General features: G+C 41.6%; 1 protein-coding gene across 2 annotated transcripts in view; it reads right to left on the bottom strand.

Moving 5' to 3' along the window:
* The window catches only part of gra (granulito), an 87,815-nt gene that overhangs the window by 18,085 nt on the left and 47,768 nt on the right, over positions 1 to 21,962 (bottom strand). For both annotated transcript variants that reach the window (XR_009644662.1, XM_060824418.1), the window contains exon 4: positions 14,247 to 14,382. Coding sequence is in view for 1 of the 2 variants with exons in the window: in XM_060824418.1 (XP_060680401.1) it covers positions 14,247 to 14,382 (136 nt within the window). In the remaining variant the exon portion in view is untranslated. The remainder of the gene's footprint in view (positions 1 to 14,246; positions 14,383 to 21,962) is intronic.

Consider the following 21,962-nt stretch of genomic DNA (forward strand, 5'->3'; position numbering starts at 1 on the left):
AGAAAATTAGTATGGGCAGCATGCTTTATGGGATGAAAGGAATTAACAATTGCGTATGGAGAACAAGGAGGTGTTATTTGGTTATTTGGCTTTGCTGCAATTTCCAAGAGACTACATGGCTGCGCTGCAACTCACAGCTTGAGAGAGAGAGAGATCAGAGGTCTTTAATTTTGGAGGAGAGGCAATTGGACTTTAGAGGCTTTGTGTTGGCTGTGGGAAATGGGGCCTGGTAATGGAAAGGGATCAGAGGCCTCATTCTTAATACAATTCTTAATACAATTGTTTCTTTTAGGAGATTTTAATGTTTTGCATGGGCTTTTATGACAGTGTTTTGTTTTGTACAGTGAAGTGCATAATAATTAGAACTGAGATGAAAAATTGCTTCACCCAAGCAGCGGTGAGCATATGGAATTTTCTGCCACAGAAAATCATTGGGGTCAGAATATTTAATGTTTTCAAGGACTTAGATATTTCTTATGAATAAAGGGTTCAAAGGCATGAGTAGAATGACTGGGAACAGTGTAATGAGTTGAATGATCAGCCATGAACATATTGAATGGCAGAGCAGGTGTTAAGGGCCAAATTGACTAAACCTGCTCATATTTTTGTTTCAATCATTTCACCATGGCTCCCAAACTTGCCCACTTTGGATAAAGCTTGGGTTAATATTGTGGCTGGTAAGAGCTGAGGATGATGAGCAGAGGCAATGGTTGGCAAGGATTGCATTAAATTTGACAAAGGGGCATGACAGCTCTTGGGAATAAGTGGGGTACACAGGTTAACACGGTGGATATAAAGGGAATATTTGAGCTTGTAGAGGGGCATAGATTCACACTAGTTGACGTGGATAGGATGCGAAGAGTGGTTGCAAAGGTGACAGCAAAGAGTGTCCTCTCCCTCTCCTTCTAACTTCAACCTGTAAGTGTCTGTTCCATGTTTTGACTTTTTAAGGGGGTTTGCTTATGTATATATTCAGATCCCCATAATTAAGTTTAGTTTGGATAAATTGAGTTCTGTAGAGTCCTTTATTCTGTTCTTTGTGTTTCATTGTGTAATTTCGTGAATAAATTTTGTCTGTTTTAAAACCTGGTAGTCAACCTACCTAAGTTACTCCTGGTAATTTTCATTTTACGTTTACCAAAACAAAATTGCAAAGTTATGATCTGGGTTATCTGCTTAAAAATGTTTTGAGTGGTCTGGCCAAATCCATAACAAAACTGTGAAAAAGTCCAGAGAATGAGGTGAGCTTTTAACCATCCTGCTTTGGAACTCTAGCTGGTGTGGCTGCCTCCACTTTGCTCTGGCATCCCCCTCCAACATGAATGCTAGAAAAGTTGGAAAATTTCCCAACTGAGTTTTTTGGGATCCTGGCAACCCTTGTTCCCTGTCAGTTAAGCCCAAAATCAACCTGTTTCATACTGCAACGCGGGCTGAACGATTGGTCTGCCTGCTTACTAGTATCCATGCAGGCATTATGGTAGGCTGGTCGGAGGGTCTAGACATTAGAGACTACTCCACCTGAGCTAACATCAACAATATACTCTTTGCATATTTTCTAATGCCTTCATCAATGCTTAATGTTCAAAAAAGCTGTATGCACTGTGCTGTATCTTAATCAGAGCACCACACTTGAACTGTTCCTCTAAATACCTCAGTAAGAATGCTTCTGAGCTGGTACTTGAAATGGGGTTTGTGGGGAGTAGGTGCAGGGGGATTTGATAAGTGTGTAATGCCACATGCACGCATGACCGAAATATAGTATAGTACAGAAGTACTCTTTCTGGCGTATGCGTATAGAAATGGAAATAAAGTTACAATAATGCACTGCTGAGTAACTTTCATACATGGCAAATACTCAAGTGTTTGCTTTTCTAAGAATTCATGAATTAGAATAGAAACATTTATTACTAATAGTGAGCTGACAGCAAAACCAACTTTTCCACTTCCAGCACATGCATTTTTCTAAGATGTTAAGATTTTCTTCCTCATATGGGCTTGAAACTAAGTAGAATACTTAAGAAAACTTAAGAAAACCTTGCATTTTTTTTTAAGATCCAGTGTACTTGTGGTCAAAGATGTTTCTGTATTTACTGGTCTTCACACAGCTGCTATTTTTCTTGCAGTACTATTTGCTGCTCAGGTGTTGGTAAAAGGTTGGTTCTTCATGACACAAAAGGCATGTAACATGATAGAATGAGATTAACATAAATCATAATAGAACTTTCACATCAGAAGACATGACACCAATCTACAAAAAAACTTTGATTCTCAAATACAGCTCATTACTATAGTGCCTATGTACAGTTTTAAAAGAAAAAAAAATTCAGATTTCTTCGCTGGCTGGATTAGTAAGTATTGCCCATAGCTAGTTAGCCTGAAGATAGTGGCGATGAGATATAAGTATGTTATAGTATGTAAGGAATTGAAAAATTGTGCTTAGAGCTAAGGAACAAACAGCATCATGAACACTGTATGCACAAACACCCACAGCATGAAATACTCAAGACTGGTATCTCAATGTACAGGTAGAAATAATGGATTGAAGCACAATATAAGGAATAGTGGAAAACGGGGAGGGGAGCCAGTGTCTGAAGTTTAAAAAAATCCCAAGGGACAAAGCTCAAATGAGAAAATTCTGAAGGCAGGGCAAAGACATTGGAAGACTTCTATTAATGGGCTACACATGGAAAGACTAAGGTGCGGGAAAAGGAGCTCAAAACATTTCAAAGCTTAGCTACAAACCATCAATGCTCGAGAAAGGAAAAACATAGAATTCGAACATTTAAACAAAGTGGAAAGATTATTCTCCCTCCCATAGCCACAGTGATTAAATGAGACTTGAGTTCCTTTGTTCACTGGCGTTATTCAAGCATATGTAAAGGGAACCGCATACTTCCAAAGATACTCCATGGATCAAATTGAACAAGGTTATGGATATACCATTTCCAGGCATGCCAGGTCTGATATAGTTATCCAGCTACCAGTTTGATTCTACACACTACCTTGTTGTTTTACTAATCGCAATTCATTTTATCAATTATCATAACAACATTTCTTTATCCTTATAAAAGTACTAGCTACATTCTTGCAGTATTTCTTAAACCACTTTGTACCAGCTAGACATATTGTTCCTGACCAGTTTGAGCAGCTTGTATTTGAATGTTTCAAGTTAACAGCACTTTCATCACCTCAACAACAAAAAAAAATCCTGAGGAAAGGAAATTAAATTCAGAGCAATTGAAACCATGCAGCAATAGAAAAGTTCAAGCAGTTGAAATAAAATACAGAAAAGTGAAATCATTCCGAGGTGAGATTAAGGAGAATCCCAGCATGGCCTACTTCAATGTTAGCAGGACTCAAACCAACATTTATGCAAGCAGGATGTTGAGCCTTACTTCGAACAGTGGTGAGTTGCCAATTAAGGAGGATTATTACTTGTTTAAAAACCCTGTTCATGGCCTAACTCACAATTTACTTTTCAGCTTTCTATCCGTTAGGTACGGAGAAAATGTGACATGGAAATTATAGAAGGTACCTGGTGGATTCAGCTCACACTTGCTCCAAATAACACCTGAGAGACACTGGTCACCAACATTTCACACATGCTCCATTAGCATTGTTCACATACACCCCATGTCCATTGTCGCTGCTAACCTCTAAAAACCCTCAGAGCACATCTCAAATCCAAGTAAAGGATGCTTTTGCACATCAATGCTGCAACAGCAATAATTACTGTAATGCTGTAGCAAGGATTCTACATGCAGACACATACTTAGCTCATGAAGTCGATTGAGCGGCATCTCTGGGACTTCCATTCACTGTTATAACGCACACCCACACAGAGCTTATCCAGATGCTCACAGCATCCCTGTCTTGCCTTTTTGCATTTGCTCTTTCAGCAGATAAAGGTCACTCATTAGTTCATACTTGCCTTGTTGTATAGCTCAAACACAATGGAAGGAAGCTAGTCTAGGCTGTTAGCAGGCCTCCTTCAAATCAAAGGGAATAGCCTGCAATCATGCCATCCTAGCATGGCAAGTCAAGGACAACCTCTGATACCAATCCAGGGCTTGTAAACAGTCCATCAGCTACTTGGGATGTTCAGAGAGTTAGGCTCCACTACATGTAGGGGGAAAGGAGCTGAATAACAGGCAGCCCAACACATGCCTCGATTCTTTCAGCCTTTTTTCTTTGTGGGTTAGAATGAGAGAAAGGTATTTAGCAAGGGGAATTGAGAGGCACGCTGTTAATTTTGGTGTAGGTGGGGAGGTATTCTGAGTGCGTGATTAGGCAGTGCTGAGGGCATGCAGAGTTAGTAGTGTTGGGGGTTTAGATGCATGACAACAAGTCATTATAGAATTATAGAGATGTACAGCATGGAAACTGACCCTTAGGTCCAACCCGTCCATACCGACCAGATATCCCAACCCAATCTAGTCCCACCTGCCAGCGCCCAGCCCATATCCCTCCAAACTCTTCCTACTCATATACCCATCCAAGTGCCTCTTAAATGTTGCAATTGTACCAGCCTCCACCACATCCTCTGGCAGCTCATTCCATACAAGTACCACACTCTGCGTGAAAAAGTTGCCCCTTACGTCTCTTTGATATCTTTCCCCTCTCACCTTAAACCTATGCCCTCTAGTTCTGGACTCCCCCACCCTAAACTTTGTCTATTTATCTTATCCATGCCCCTCAATTTTGTAAACCTCTATGAGGTCACCCCTCAGCCTCCAATGCTCCAGGGAAAACAGCCCCAGCCTGTTCAGCCTCTCCCTGTAGCTCAGATCCTCCAAACCTGGCAACATGCTTGTAAATCTTTTCTGAACCCTTTCAAGTTTCAAAGCATCTTTCCAATAGGAAAGAGACCAGAATTGCACGCAATATTCCAACAGTGGCCTAACCAATGTCCTGTACAGCCACAACATGACCTTCCAACTCCTGTACTCAGTACTCTGACCAATAAAGAAAAGCATACCAAACGCCTTCTTCACTATCCAACCTACCTGTGACTCCACTTTCAAGGAGCTATGAACCCACACTCCAAGGTCTCTTTGTTCAGCAATGTTCCCTAGGACCTTACCATTAAGTGTATAAGTCCTGCTAAGATTTGCTTTCCCAAAATGAAGCACCTCACGTTTATCTGAATTAAACTCCATCTGCCACTTCTCTGCCCATTGACCCACCTGATCCAGATCCTGTTGTAATCTGAGGTAACTCTCTTTGCTGTCCACTAAACCTCCAATTTTTGTATCATCTGCAAACTTACTAACTATACCTCTTATGCTTGCATCCAAATCATTTATGTAAATGACAAAAAGTAGAGGGCCCAGCACCGATCCTTGTGGCACTCCACTGGTCACAGGTCTCCAGTCTGAAAAACAACCCTCCACCACCACCCTCTGTCTTTTACCTTTGAGCCAGTTCTGTATCCAAATGGCTAGTTCTCCTTGTATTCCATGAGATGTAACCTTGCTATTGGGAACCTTTGAACATGTTCCAAGCATTAATCAGTGGTAAAGCCTTGGTGGGAGGTGGGGAGGTGGGTACAATGAGAGATAGAAAGAATGAATGTGAGCTTTCAAGTGTGAGATTGCACTTATGCTGGTGAAGTCAAGAAGATCTTTGAGCTTCATTCTGCAGTGCCAAGCATTCCTCCAGATGGCTGACTATTCTGACTGTTCTAACCCAGTTGCCGATTAGGCTGGCAAGGTCAGGCATTGTAACCTCCACTAATGGTCATGAGAGGGGAGAACATCATCCCCACCGACCCCCACAGAACCCATCCAGCTGGAACTTCAGGGTGGCAATTTCCACATTTCCATGCCCAGGGCAAATGTCAGGGACCATATAGGGCAGTTTTAGACTTTAGTGCTTGTCCAGTTACACAGTGGGCTTTTAAACACAAAGCATTGAGTGCAAAGGTATGCTTGTGAAAAATGGGATAGCCATTGAATGGTAAGTTATTCTGGGAAGAGCACTTGGCAAGATGGGGTGGAATCAGGTAGACAATTAATTCAGTGAGTTTGGTACAATGAGAGAGGTTGCTAGACTTCACAGTGAAAACCTTCCAAAATGTTCTATGGAACTCGGACATAGCCAAAAACATTCAACATTGGCAATGGACCAAATGAAACACAGGACTGGGTATCTTAGAAAACAACTGAGTTACAGAATCACTTCAAAATTAAATAAATAGTCTAAAACTGAACAAGTTCATATCCTTGTGCTGAGTACTTCCTGCAGCAGATGGTGTTATAAATCATAAAAATATTAACAAATTTGAAATACTTCTTACTCAAGCCAAGAAATGAATTATAATTAATGAATATGGGATGGTGGCATTTTTTCTACATCAGATAGTGTTCAGAATAGTGGAACTATTCCAGACATGCAACAAGACTATCACCCTCAGTGCTGAATTCAAGCCAACCAAATCAAAATTTGGAGAAACCAACATTTCAGATATAACTCTTCATCCCTGATGCTGCCTGACTTGCTGTCTTCTTCCAGCCTCTTGTTTATCTACTGTGGATTCCACCATTTGCAGTTTTTTGTCTCTAACCAAATCATGATGTCCAGTCAGAACTCCAGACTATCTCAACCAGAGATATAGATTTTCAGAGGTGAGAGTAGAGAAATAAGGATAATGGTGATAATAGTGGTAATGAATAGGGAAGCTTTAGAGGGATATGGGCCAAGTGCTGGCAAATAGGACTGGATTAGGTTAGAATATCTGGTTGGAATGGACAAGTTGGACCAAAGGGGTCTGTTTCCTTACTATTCATATTTCCATCAGATGCCTTTTTAAATGCTGTAATTATACCAGCCTCCACTTCCTCTGGTAGCTCATTCCATACACTCACCACCTGCTGCGTAAAAAGTTGCCCCTTAGGTCCCTTTTATCTTTCCCCTCTCGCCCTAAACCTATGCCCTCTAGTTCTGGACTTCCCCATCACAGGGAAAATACCTGGTCTATTTATCATATTCATGCCCCTCATGATTTTACAAACCTCTATAAAAGATTACTCTCAACTTCTGACACTCTAGTGAAAACAGTCCCAGTCTATTCAGCCTCTCCCTACAACTCAAATTCTCCCTGTTGCCAAATCTTGGCAACATCACTGTAAATCTTTCTTTTCTGAACCTTTTCAAGTTTCGCAACATCCTTCCAAATTGCATGCAATATTCCAAAAGGTGGCCCAACCAATGTCCTGTACAGTTGCAACGTGACTTCCCAAATTCTATGCTGACCAATAAAGGAAAGCATACCAAATGCCTTCTCTATCCTATCTATCTGCACTCTACTTTCAAGGAACTATGAACCTGCACTCCAAGGACCCATTGTTCAGCAACTCTCCCCAGGACCCTACCATTAAGTGTACGTGAGAGTGAGGAGCAGGGGACTGCTGGGAAGGTAAGTAAAACAGTTTTTAAAAAAAAAGTACCTCAGGCATCAGGGTCTCCATCTATCAAGAGGTGAGAGTAAGGAGCAAAGGACTGCTGGCTATATATTTGGGTAGCGGCTGAATCCTGAGACACTACACTTGTCTAGAAATTATTTAAGTCATAGCTTTATATAAATTAAGCAGAGATGGCTGGACAGGTGATGTGCTGTAGCTGTATATTGTGGGAGCTGGCTGATCCCATTGTGAACGGCGTGACCACATCTGCAGCGTGTTGGTTGCTGGAAGAACTCTGGATCAGAATTGATGATCTGGAGTGTGAGCTTCAAACACTGCAGCACATTCGGGAAGGGGGAAGAGTTACCTGGATGCTTTGTTTCAGGAGGCAGTCACACCTGGTAGCTTAAGTAATTCAAACTCTTAATGATCAGGGACAACAGGGTGTGACTGCATGAGGCAGGTAGGGGAGGAGCCCTTGACTTGTCCAACAGGTATGAGATTTTTGCTCCCTGTATGAATGAGGAAAAGGGCTGTGGACAGGCTAGGCCAGCTGGCCACGGCATCATGGTGCAGAAGGCCATTCAAGAGGGAGAAGCAAAAAGACCAGTAGCTATTATAGGGGAATTCTATAACTAGAGGGACAGATAATATCCTTTACGATTTGGATCGGGAGTCCCGCATGGTGTGTTGTCTGCCCGGTGCCAGGGTGTAGGACATCTCTGACTGGTTTAAAAGGATATTGGAGTGGGAGGGGGAGAATCCAGTTGTTGTGGTCCACATTAGCACTAACAACATAGGTAAGGCTAGGAAGGAGGACCTGTTTGGGGATTATTGAGCACTAGGAAGGAAATTAAAGAACAGGTCCTCGAAGGTCATGATTTCCGGATTACTGCCCGAGCCACTGCTAATTGGCATAGGGATAGGAAAATTAGGGAAGTCAACACATGGCTAAGAGATTGGTGTGGGAAAGAGATATTCCGTTTCATGGGACAGTTTCGGAACTGGAGGGACCTGTACCATGGGATTGTCTTTACCTGAACCAATCTAGAACCAGTGTTCTGGTGAAAAGATAAATAGGGTGGTCACTAGGACTTGAAACTTGAGTTGGGGGGGGGGGGGGCAGGGAAAGCGAAAACAACAGGGAGTATGGAGTCAAGCAGAAAGAAAACATCAGGTTAGTGTGTGTGCAGGGTTTAAGTTCAAGGCAGGCTAGGAATGAAGCAAATAGGAATGATAACTTAGGATGTATTACTAGAGATGTTGGAAATCATAAGAAAATTAGCTTGAAGGCGCTTTATCTAAATGCTCATAGTATTTGTAACAAAGCAGATGAATTAACGGCACAAATCACCATGAATAATTATGATGTGATAGGCATCACAGAAACGTGGTTTCAGGAGGTTCAGGTCTGGCAGTTAAATATTCAACGATTTACAATTTATCGAAAAGACAGGGAGACTGGCAGAGGGGCCCTTGTTAGTTAAGAATGAGATGAAATGTATGGCACTGAATGACATAGGGTCAGATGATGTGGAGTCTGTGTGGGTGGGGTTGAGGAACCACAAAGGCAAAAATAACCATAATGGGAGTTATGTACAGACCTCCCAGCAGTGGTCAGGACCAGGGATGCAAGATGTACCAGGAAATAAATAGGGCAAGTCTGAAAGACAAGATCACAGTGATCATGAGGGACTTCAATATGCAGGTGAACTGGGTGAATAATGCTGCCGGTGAACAATGAATCCAAAGAAAGGGAATTCACTGAATGCTTATAGGATGGCTTTTTGGAACAGCTTGTGATGGTGCCCACAAGGGAGCAGGCTATTCTGGACTTAGTGCTATGAAACGAACCAGACTTTATAAAAGATCTTAAAGTAAGGGAACACTTAGGAGGCAGCGACCATAATATGGTGGAGTTCAGTCTGCTGTTTGAAAGAGAGATGGCAAAATCGGATATAATGGTGTTACATTTAAATAAAGATAATTACAAGGGCATGAGGGGGAAACTGACGAAAATTGACTGGAAGCAGAGCCTATTGGGGAAGACAATGTACAGCAACAATGGCAGGAGTTTCTGGGTGTAATTGAGGACACAGTACAGAAGTTCATCCCAAAGAAAACAAAGATTATCCCTTGCTGACAAAGGAAGTCAGGAAACGTATCAAACTAAAAGAGAGAGTCTATACAGTGGTCAAGAGCACCGGGAAATTAGAAGATTGGGAAGGCTACATAAACAAACAAACAGAGGATAACAAAGAAAGAAATAAGGAAGGAGAGGATCATATATGAAGGTAAGCTAGCCAGTAATATTAGAAAGATAGTAAAAGTTTATTTCAATACATAAGAAACAAATGAGAGGCAAAGTAGAAATTGGGCTGCTCCAAATTAATGCTGGAAGGCTAGTGCTGGGAGATAAGGAAATAGCTGAAGAACTTAAGTACTTTGTGTCTGTCTTCACAGTGGAAGACAGGAGTTTATACCAACAATTAAGGAGAGTTGGGGGCAGAGTTGAGTATGGTAGTCATCATAAAAGAGAAAGTGCTAGAAAAGCTAAAAGTTCTAAAAATTGATAAATCTTCTGGCCCTGATGGGCTACATCCTAGAGTTCTGAGAGACATGGCTAAGGAAAGAACTGAGGCACTGACTGTGATATTTTTTTAAAAAATCACTGGAGTCAGGGAAAGTCCCACATGATTGGAAAATTGTTGTTGTAACACCCTTGTTCAAGAAAGGATCAAGACAAAAGATGGAAAATTATCGGCCAATTAGCCTAACCTCAGTTATAGTTAACATTCTAGAATCCATCATTAAGGATGAGATATCCAAATTCTTGCAAGTGCAGGGTCAGATTAGAACAAGGCAGCATGGATTTAATAAGGGGAGGTCGTGCCTGACAAACCTGTTAGAATTCTTTGAAGAGGTAACAAGTAGGTTATACCAAAGAAACCCAGTGCATGTTGTCTATCTAGAGTTCCAAAAGTCCTTTGATAAAGTGCCTCACAGGAGGCTGCTGAGTAAGGTGAGGGCCTATGGTGTTTGAGGTGAGCTACTGGCATGGATTAGGGATTGGCCGTCTGACAGAAGACAGAGAGTTGGGATAAAAAGATTCTTTTTTCAGAATGGTAGCTAGTGACAAGTGGGATCCCGCAGGGTTCAATGTTGGGGCCGCAGCTATTCACCTTTATATATTAATGATCTGGATGAAGGGACAGGGGGCATTCTACTAAGGTTGCCGATGATACGGTTAGGCAAACAGGCAGATAGTACTGAGGAGATGGGGAGGCTACAGAAAGATTTAGACAAAATACAGGCACGGACTATATTATTTTTTAAACAGTAAGAAAATTCATAAAGCCAAAGTACAAAGGGATCTGGGAGTGCTTGTCCAGGATTCTCTAAAGGTTGAGTTGCAGGTTGAGTCCATGATTAAGAAAGCAAATGTAATCTTGTCACTTATCTCAAGAGGGTTGGAATATAAAAGCAGCGACATACTTTTTCTGAGACTTTATAAAGCTCTAGTTAGGCCCCATTTAGAATACTGTGCCCAATTTTGGGCCCCACATCTCAGGACGGACATACTGGCACTGCAGTGTGTCCAGCTGAGATACACACGGATGATTCCTGGAATGATAGGCCTAACATGATGAACAGCTGAGGATCCTGGGATTGTATTCATTAGAGTTGAGAAGGTTGAGGGAGATCTAATAAAAACTTAAAAGATAATGCATGGCTTAGAAAGGGTGGACGCTGGGAAGTTGTTTCTGTTACGCGAGGAGACTAGGACCCATGGACATCAATTTAGAAGAATGGAAATGAGGAGACATTTTCTTCAGCCAGAGAGTGGTGGGCCTATGGAATTCATTGCCGTGGAGAGCAGTGGAGGCCAGGATGTTGGGTGTCTTCAGGCAGACATTGATAATTCCTTGGGAGATCAAGAATTTAAGAGCTAGGGAGAGTGCTAGTAAGTGGAATTGAAATGCCCATCAACCATGATTAAATGGTTGAGTGGACTAGATGGGCTGAATGGCTTTGCTTCCATTCCTATGTCTTATGGTCCAAGTCCTACCCTGATTTGCTTTTCCAAAATGCAGCATCTTGCATTTATCTAAATTAAACTCCATCTGCCACTCCTCAGCCTATTCACCCATTGGATCAAGATCCCATTGTATGGAGGTAATCTTCTTCACTGTCCACTACACCTCCAAATTTGGTGTCATCTCCAAACTTACCAACTATACCTCCTATGTTCACATCCACATCACTTATATAAATGATGAAAAGTAGTGGACCAAGCACCAATCCTTGTGGCACTGCACTAGTCACAGGCCTCCAGTCTGAAAAACAACCCTCCACCACCATCCTCTGTCTTCTACCTTTGAACCAGTTCTGTATCCAAATGGCTAGTTCTCCCTGTATTCCATGAGCTCTAACCTTGCTAACCAGTCTCCCATGGGAAACCTTGAAGTCCATATAGATTACGTCCACTGCTCTGCCTTTATCAATCCTCTTTGTTACTACTTCAAAAAACTCTATCAAGTTCATGAGACATGATTTCCCATGCACAAAGCTATGCTGACTATCCTTAATCAGGCCTTGCCTTTCCAAATACATGTAAAGTCTGTCTCTCAGGACTCCCAACAATCTGCCCACCACTGACGTCAGGCTCATCGATCTATAGTTCCCTGGTTTTTCCTCACCACCTTTCTTAAAGAGTGGCACCACATTAGCCAGACTCCAGTCTTCCAACAACCCACCTGTGACTATCGATGATACATATATCTCAACAAGGGGCCCGGCAATCACTTCCTTAGTTTTCCACAAATCTAGGGTACACCTGATCAGGTCCTGGGGATTTATCCACTTCTTTGCATCGAGTATCATCTCCTCTATAATATAGACATTTTTTCACAGATGCAAAATACTCATTTAGTATCTCTCCCATCTCCTGCGGCTGCATACAGGATGCCTTGCTGATCTTTTCACGAGCTCTATTCTCTCACTAGTTACCCTTTTGTCCTTAATATATTTATAAAATCTTTTTGGATTTTCTGAGCCCTATTTGCCAAAGCTATTTCATGTCTTTTTTTTTGCCCACTTGATTTCCCTCTTAATTATACTCCACTTGATCATTCCTGTCTACACTTGACATATGCTTCCTTCTTTTTCTTAACCAGAACCTCAATTTCTCTAGTCATCCAGCATTCCCTACACTTACCAGCCTTTCCTTTCACCCTAACAGGAATATACTGTCTCTGGACTCATTATCTTATTTTTGAAGGCTTCCCATTTTCCAGCCATCCTTTACCTGTGAACATCTGCGAGGAGAAAGTGAGGTCTGCAGATCCTGGAGTATCAGAGCTGAAAATGTGTTGCTGGAAAAGCGCAACAGGTCAGGCAGCATCCAAGGAATAGGAAATTCGATGTTTCGGGCGTAAGCCCTGACCTGCTGCACTTTTCCAGCAACACATTTTTAGCTCTGTAAACATCTGCCCCCAATCAAACTAAGTTGATTATATCTACTTTAAAAAAGGCAAAATAAAGAGTCCTATTATATCACTTGATACAATAATTCAAAATGTAGTTCATTCATATGTCAATAAATGATTATGGTTCAGGAGCAGGTTACGTTTTGACTTACTGAGAAGAGTGCATTAAGCATTCACATATTTTAGAGTAAATGATTTATTGAAATTCAGTTAATTAAACAAAGTTTAAATTAGATAAAGTTTAAAGTAAAAAGGCTGGGTTACAAAGAATGAGAAAATATCCCAGACAGTAGAGGATGACATGAATGGTACAAAAATCATTAACAGACAGTGGCACCGAATCTTCCAAGGAATGGAAATTCCCCTTTTTGCATTTGGAACCAAGCTCTGCATTTCTCACCAGCACTTTCCATCCTGACTCCTTTTTAGAGGAGTGAACCTGAAATCCAACTGGTCCCTTCTGGTGAAGGATACAAGAGAAATCAAACCATGAAGCCTTTTTATTAAAAATGGTAGAAGACACAATTGTGTTATTTTTAAATGATCCAAGGCTGTATTAGTATTCATTATCCCATTGCTGATATTTCTTGGTTTAAGTGAATATCTACACTTCACCCTGACAGTGATCAACTAATACTCCCAGTCAAACACCAACAGTAAGCATTCCCTCCAAAACTCATGAAAGTGCTCTCTGACCTCCCAGCCCTCTACTCTCCCTTCCCACGCTGCCCTTCTTCCCTACCCCTCTCATCCCCAAATCAAAACCCTTTCAATGACTTGGCATGCAGGAAGGAGTGAGCCCTTTCTGTGATCTAGAAATTGGTTAGGGAGGGAGTACACAGGTCATGAGGACATGGTACTATCAAGTTGGAGCTAGGTGGTGAGCACTGCATACTAGATGGAACAGGATGGCAAATATTGCCATGTGGAGACTGTGTGTTGCTGGGGATGATGGAGTTAAATTGATCAGCAGGATTTGAGCAGCTATGAAAACCTGAAGAAAACCCCCATGTAGAAAAACGGGTAAACATAGGGCAAACAGCTCATATCCATACAGTTCTAGCCCATCACAGAGCAATCTGGGGAAGAGTAAATCCTGAAATTGAAAACTTATACTTTTCACAAGTCTGTACCTATGTTAGGATTTCCTCAAAGGCCCAAGGCACATCAGAATGGAAGTTGAGGCAAAGAGGTCTTCCCATATTGGAAGATTTGAGGAAGTGTGCCTTAGTTTCTTCTCTTTCAGCAGGGATCTGTTCTACTTGAATGCAGATAATTCAATTTATAACAGATGTTCCTTAACATTATACCTGTATAGATCTCTTCCGTTGTACTATATAAATCATCTATTTACCCTTCTTTGTGCCATCTCCCTGACCAGAATGACGTCTTTCTATTGGTCGTTCCTGTCCTTTAAGATCTTGCTTGCTTCTAAAGGTCGGAACATCACTCCACTTGGTTTCCCGTTGTGCATATCCACTTGAAATGGTCTGCAAAGTTTTTAAACAATGGTTATACATAATATTATTTTCTATCATCTATTTACTTATAGAACAGCTGGAAGAAAAACAAATTTGGAAGGCAGTAAAAAAAATTAGAGCGATCACACAGAATTTTGTTTTATCTATTTCACTCACTCAGCAACAGGTCCAATTCTTTAGACCCACTCATCTTTCTTAGTTCAAATTTCTTCTCTGCCCCAATATCTAATATTCTTGACCTGTTGTTGTATTTGTACTTTTTAAACCATGATAAAGTTGGCAAATTGTAGAGTGTGTGCAGCTGTGTGGCTGCATGACTGGTTTAGGAGGGAGGGCTTCAGGTACGTGGATCATTGGGATACCTTCTGGGGAAGGTGGGACCTGTACAAGAAGGACACCAACATCTTGGGTGTGAGGTTTGCAAGTTCTTCGTGAGGGTTTAAACTAGATTGGCAGGGGAGTAGGAACCTGAGCTACAAATCAGATGATGGAGTAAGTAGTGAACATACAGATACAACATGCAGAGAGTCTATGCGGAGGGATAGGAACTTGATAGAGAAGAGGTGCAGTCAGTATGATGGGCTGAAGTGTGTCTATTTTAATACAAGTAGTATCTGGAATAAGGGTGACTAACTCAGAGCATGGATCAGTACTTGGAATTATGTTCCTGTGGCTATTACAGGAAACTTGGATATCATGGGCAGGAATGGTTGTTTAATGTTCCAAAAGGAATGGTGGGGGAGGTGGATGGAAAGAAAGAGGTGGAGTGGCTTTGCTAATATGAGATAGTAGTACAGCTGCAGAAAGGGAGATCATTGAAGAGGATTTATGTACAGAGTCAGTATGGGTGGAAGTCAGAAATCAGAAAAGCTAAGTCATTTTATTGGGAGTTTTCTGCACACCCTCCCGCCACCCCCTAAACAAAGGAGAAAATTGGGAAGCAGATTTTGGAAAAGTGTAGAATTAACAAGGTTGTTGTCATGGATGACTTTAACTTTCCAGTTATTGATTAGAACCTAATTAGTTCAAATATAGTGTGATGGAGCTGTTTTTGTCAGGTGTCCAGGAAGGGTTCCTGATGCAATAGGCCGATAAAAGAGGAGGCCATAGTGGACCTGGTGCTCATCATGCCAGGTGCCAGATCTCTTGGTGGGAGAGCATTTTGGTGATTGTAATTACAACTCCATGACCATTATTATAATCACAGAGGGATGGGGCAGACAGTATGGGAAAGTATTTAATTGGGGGAGGGGGAATTACAATGCTCTTAGGCAGGAACTGGGGAGCCTAGATGGAGAACAAACATTTTCAGGAAATACAAAATAGAAAGGTGGAGGTTGTTTAGGAAGCACCTGCTAGTAGTGCTGGACAGGTTTGTCCCACTGAGGCAAGGAAGGGATGGCTGGTTGAAAGAACCTTGGGTGACAAGGGATGTGAAACATCTAGTAAAGAGGAAGGAAGCTTAAGATTGAGAAGGCAAGGATTATACAGAGCTTTAGATGGTTACAAGATAGCCAGGAACGAACTGAAGATGGACTTGGGAGAGCTAGAAAGTGGCATGAAAAAGCTATAGCGGGTAGAATTACAGAAAACCCTAAGGCATTCTACACTTGAGGAATAAGAGGATGGCCAGAGTGAGGATTGGGCTGATTCAGGGACAGTTGAGGAAACTTGTGCCTGGAGTTGGAGGAAGTAGGGTATGTCCTAAATGAAGGTCAGCATTCACTACTGAAGGGGACCTTGGTGTTTCTGAGGATAGTGTTTCACACTGACTGACTGATATGCTAGAACAGATTGATGTTAGGAGGAGGATGCACTGAAGATTTTGAAAAACAAGGCAAGATAAATCACCTGGGCTAGACAGGACATACCCTAGGTTAGTACAAAGTTAAAAATCACACAACACCAGGTTATAGTCCAACAGGTTTAATTGGAAGTACACTAGCTTTCGGAGCAACGCTCATTCATCAGGTGATAGTGGAGGGTTCGATCGTAACAGAATTTATAGCAAAAATTCACAGTGTGATGTAACTGAAATTATACATTGAAAAATTGATTGTCTGTTAAGCCTTTCATCTTTTAGAATACAGTGATAGTTTCACTTTTCATGTGTAAATCACAAAACCTTTTTTTTAAGTTGCATTTTCGGGTTAGTGGTTAACAATGGTGATAGCTAGACAATATATTGAAGGTGTTGGCCCCCTGTGTTCTCTGTCTACGCCATGATGTTTAGATTGATTCTAATCTAAAAAGTGAGATAACTGAGTTTTACATAAATTCATGCAGTTTTTGAGCAAAGTACAATGTAACTCTGCAAGTACAAATTCACCCCACAAAATATATGTATGCATGTGGGTCTTTGTCTAGGATGGGGGGTTGTGACTGTGAGAATGTGTGTGTGTGTGTGTGCGCGTGTGTGTGTGTGTGTGTGCACAGAGTGTCTTAAGTCTGTGATGATCACCTGATGAAGGAGCGTCGCTCTGAAAGCTAGTGTGCTTCCAATTAAACCTGTTGGACTATAACCTGGTGTTGTGTGATTTTTAACTTTAAGTCTGTGAGGAGGTGTGAGGTTAGGACAGGAAGTGAAGGAAGAGATTGCTGCGCCTTTGGCAATGATCTTTGCATCCTCATAGTGCACTGGAGTAGTGCCAGATGATATTTCCTTGTTCAAGAAAGGGAATAGGGATAATCCTGGGAATTACTGACCAGTCGGTTTAACGTCAGTGGTCAGCAAAGTTTCGGAAAGGATTCTGAGAGGCACAATTGATGATTAATCAAACTATGGTTTTCCAAGTAGACATAGTCAGTATGGCTTTGAGGGGCAGACCATGCCTCACAAACCTTATTGAATTCATTTGAGCATGTGACAAAACATGTTGATGGCGGTAGAGCAATGGATATGGTGTACATGGATACTAGCAAGGCATCTGATAAGGTTCACCATGGTAGGCTCATTCAGAAAGTAGGAGGCATGGGATACAGGGAATCCTGTCTGTCTGGATACAGAATTGGCTGTCCTATAGATGATAGGGTGGTGGTAGACGCAAGGTATTCAGCATGGAACTCTGTGACCAATGGTATTCCACAGGGATTGGTTCTGGGACCTCTGCTCTTTGATTTTTATAAATGACTTTGAGGAAGTGGAAGGGTGAGTTATTAAGTTTGCTGATAACACGAAGGTTGGTGGAGTTGTGGATAGTGTGGAGGACTGTTGTGGGTTGCAACGAGACATTGACACGATGCAAAACTGGGTTGATAAGTGGCAGATGGAATTCAATCTAGAAAAGTGTAAAGTTATTCATCTTTGGAAGGTCGACTTTGAATGCAGAATACAGGGTTAAAGGTAGGATTCTTGGTAGTGTGGAGGAACAGAGGGATCTTGGGTCCATGTCCATAGATCCCTCAAAGTTGCCACCCAGGTTGACAGGGTTGTTAAGAAGGCATAAGATGAATTGGCTTTCATTAGCAGGGGGACTGAGTTTAAGAGCTGCCAGGTTTGCTGCACTCTTATAAAACTCTGGTTCAACCACACTTGGAATAGTGTGTTCAGTTCTGGTCACATCATAAGAAAGATGTGGGAGCTTTACTGGGTGCAGAGGAGATTTATCAGGATGCTGCCTGGATTGGAGGGCTTATCTTATGAAGAGAGGTTGAGTGAGCTTGGCCTTTCCACACTGGAGAGGAGGAGGAAGAGATGTGACTTGACAGAGGTGCACAGATAATGTATTGATACAGTAGATAGCCAGAGACTTTCCCCAGGGCAAAAATGATCGTCAATAGGGGTTATAATTTTAAGGTGATTGGAGGACGGTTTAGGGAAGATGTCTAAAGTAGGGTCTTTACTACCACTGCTAGCGGTACATTCTATGTATCCACCACACTGAGTAAAGTCAGATACATTAGGGACTCTTGGATAGGCACATGGACGTTAGTACAATGAAGGGTATGTAAGTTATTCTGATCTTAGTAGGATAGAAGGCTAGCACAGCAGAGAGGGCCAAAGGGCCTGTGCGCTGTTCTATGTTGGGCGATGCTGAAATTACAGGATCATCCACAATCCTATTATATGGTGGTGCAGGCTACTGCACCTATTTTCTATGTTTCTATCAGGAACTATATGCATCAATCTGATATAGTTTAGCAATTTCCATGGCTCCAGCATCCTGTTGAAAACTACCTACAATATCTGAAGCCCCAAGAAGACTCTGGAGATGGCTGCTGAATGGTCAAAGATGTGTACTATAACTGTGGATCATTATTAAATATACATGTAAAGGAGAGGGACAAGCTAATCCATGCTTTCACCAGTCATCTTTAGCTTCCTCAAATGGTGATTATCAATAAATAATAGATTACTGTAAACTGCAGAACAGTGCTTTACAACCTGAATCTAAACATAGTTGACAGGTCAAAGAATGGCAGGGATGAATAAGGGGAGGTGATGGCATCGTGGTGTTGTTGTTGCTGAATTAATAACCTAGAGATCCAAGTAATGTTCTGGGGACCTGGGTTTGAATTGTACATGGTGAAATTTTGAATCTAATAAAGAATGTGAAAATAAATGTCTAATCATCAAAAAATAAATTCTTTAGTACAGGGAACTGTCATCCTTACCTGGTCTGGCCCACATCAGACTTCAGACCCACAGCAATCTGGTTGAGTCAATTAAATCCACTCAATTAAATTCTTAAAAGTTAAACAAATGTGTTCAGCATTCTTCTGTTTTGTGAAAATATATGGTGCAAACAGCTTTCTTCTATTTAATTCTACGCTGCAACTAAGTCCTATGCATATTCATGCATACAAGTCTCTTGTATTCTTTCACAGAATGTGGCAGCACTGGCAAGTTGTCCGTCCCCAAATGCCTTGAACTGAAGGTTTTGCTCTGACATTTCAGAGGGCAGTTAAGATCAACCACATTTCTGGGGCCCTGGAATTGTCCAAGACCAGATCTGGTAAGGACAGCAGACTGCCTTCCTTTGAGTATTAGTGGAGCTGAAGGGTTTTTTTAATGTGATAATTTCATGATTACCATAACTGAGATGTGTTTCTAATTCCAGGTTTACTTAGTTTAATTTAAATTCTATCCACTGCTGCAGTAGGATTTGACCTCAAGTTTCCAGAGAATTAGCCTGTGTTCTGGATTACTATCCAGTAACACTACCACAACAATATCACTTTCACCATTTTTGTAATCTTATCAAATTAGTTCATGGAATCACAGTCATTATGGTGCAGAAGTGAGCTATTCAGCCCAGCATTACTACATTAATTGTATTACCTAATGCCAATCCCTGTCTTTTCTCCATACTCCTACACATCAATTTTTTAAAATCTGATTTATTTTCATGTACCTAGTTTTCTTCTGTGCTCATTAGACAGACCATATCATACAAAGTGCATTAGGGTAATAGAACAGAGCAAATAATACAATTTTACAACTGCAAAAATGGTGCACAAAGAGTAAGATCAAAATTAAATTTAAAATTTCAGAGCTTCATTTAGAAGTCTTAACAGCAGAGAAGAAGCTGTTCTTGAATCTGTTTGTACATGAGATCGAGCCTGATGGAAGAGGTTGAAAGAGATTATAACTGGGGTGTGAGGGGTCCTTGATTACATTGGCTGCCTCCCTGAGGCAGCAAGAAGTACAGATTGAATCAAGGATGGAACGTTGGCTTGCATGATGGACTGGCTGTGTTCACAACTCTTTAGTTTCTTATGGTCCTGGGAAGTGCAGTTGCTAAATATTGGGAGCCTGTATTTAAGAAAGAATGTTCTGCTGTTACAGGGGGTCCAGAGGAGATTTATAGTAATTAACCTCGGGATGAGGGGCTTGTCATCTGAGGAGCATTTGAGGTTTCTGCCTGTACTTAATGGATTTAGAAGGATGGGGCGGGGGTGGGGGGTGGGGGGGAATCTGACTGAAACTTAGAATACTGACAGGCTTGGATAGAGTGGATGTGGAGAAGATGTGTCTATTATGAAGAGAGACTAGGATGCAAGGGTATAACCTCAGTGTGACACTTTAGAACTGAGGTGAGGAGAAATTTGGAAAATGCATTGATTTCTTTTGGATGGTCTAGTTTCCTCTCAGTCCAAAGATGTGCAGATTAGGAGGACTGGCCAAATTGCTCTTTGTTCCAGGGATGTGCAGGATAGTTGTTCTAGCCATTGAAATGAGGGATTACAGGGATAGGGTAGGAAGGGTTCGTCATAGTGAAATGTTCTTAGGAGGATCAATGTGGCCTCAACGGGCCAAATGGCCTACTTCCACATTGTAGGGATTCTGTGAATTTCTTCAGCCAGATGGTAGTGAATCTGTGGAACTCATTGCTGTAGGGGGCTAAGGAGGCTAAATCATTCTCTGTGTTTAAGACAGCGACAGATTGATTCTTGATTAGTAAGGGATCAAGGGTTACAAAGAGAAGGGGATCAAGAAACTTATCAGCCATGATCAAGTGGCAGAACAATGAACTGACTGGCCTAATTCTGCTCCTATACCTTAGTCTTACGGTCTAAATCAAAGTCAAACTTGTATGTTTTGAAACTTAAGCAAAGCTTGGTAATTCTTTTAGTCATCAGTAGCTGATGCACTCTGTGGTAGTGCTTTTACCAATTGCAGTTCCTTTGCCAATTAATCAGCTTCTTCCACCAGACACTATAAATGCTGTTTGCTTTTGGTAATTAATTAATTGGTAATTAATGCAATCATTCTGGTGAATGCAAGATGGCAAGTTTCAACAAAGCGTGTTGCTTTTCTTAAAATATTGACTTCACAGATCCCTGATGTTGTGAAACTTGAAAGGGTTCAGAAAAGATTTACAAGGATGTTGCCAGCATTGGAGGATTTGAGCTGTAGGGAGAGGTTGAATAGGCTAGGGTTGTTTTTCCTGGAGCGTCAGAGGCTGAGGGGCGACCTTACGGAGGTTTATAAATTCATGAGGAGCATGGATAAGATAAATAGACAAAGTCTTTTCCTTGGGGTGGGGGAGTCCAGAATTAGAGGGCACAGCTTTAGGGTGAAAGAGGAAAAATATAAAAGATACTTTTTCACTCAGAGGGTGATATGTGTATAGAATGAGCTGCCAGAGAAAGTGATGGAGGCTAGAAGACATCTGGATGGCTACATGAATAGGAAGGGTTTGGAGGGATATGGGCCAGGTGGGACTAGTTTGGGTTGGGATATCTGGTCGGCATGGATGAGTTAGGTCAAAGGGTCTGTTTCCGTGCTGTACATCTCTAGGACTCTGACCAAGTGCTTAAGCTCGAAACATCAACTTTCTTGGTCCTCGGATGATGCCTGACTGGCTGTGCTTTACCAGCACCACACTCTGACTTCACAGATTAGTCCTTCAAATGCGAAAGTGGTCCCAAAATAAACCATGACCAAAGTTTCAGTCATAACTTTAAACTTCACACCCTGGCTCAGAATTTGTCTGCCTTAGCAAAACAGATCTCAATAGCACATTTGGGTGAAGCAAATGCTATGGATAGCCCGCGTCTGCAAGTAGTATTTGGCTTTCAAGGTTTTTTTTGTTCATTCACTCAAGGATGTGGCGTTTCTGGCTGGCCAGCATTTATTGCCCTTG

This window comes from Hemiscyllium ocellatum, chromosome 4 (assembly GCF_020745735.1).
Source record: "Hemiscyllium ocellatum isolate sHemOce1 chromosome 4, sHemOce1.pat.X.cur, whole genome shotgun sequence".
Classification (NCBI taxonomy): Eukaryota; Metazoa; Chordata; class Chondrichthyes; order Orectolobiformes; family Hemiscylliidae; genus Hemiscyllium; species Hemiscyllium ocellatum.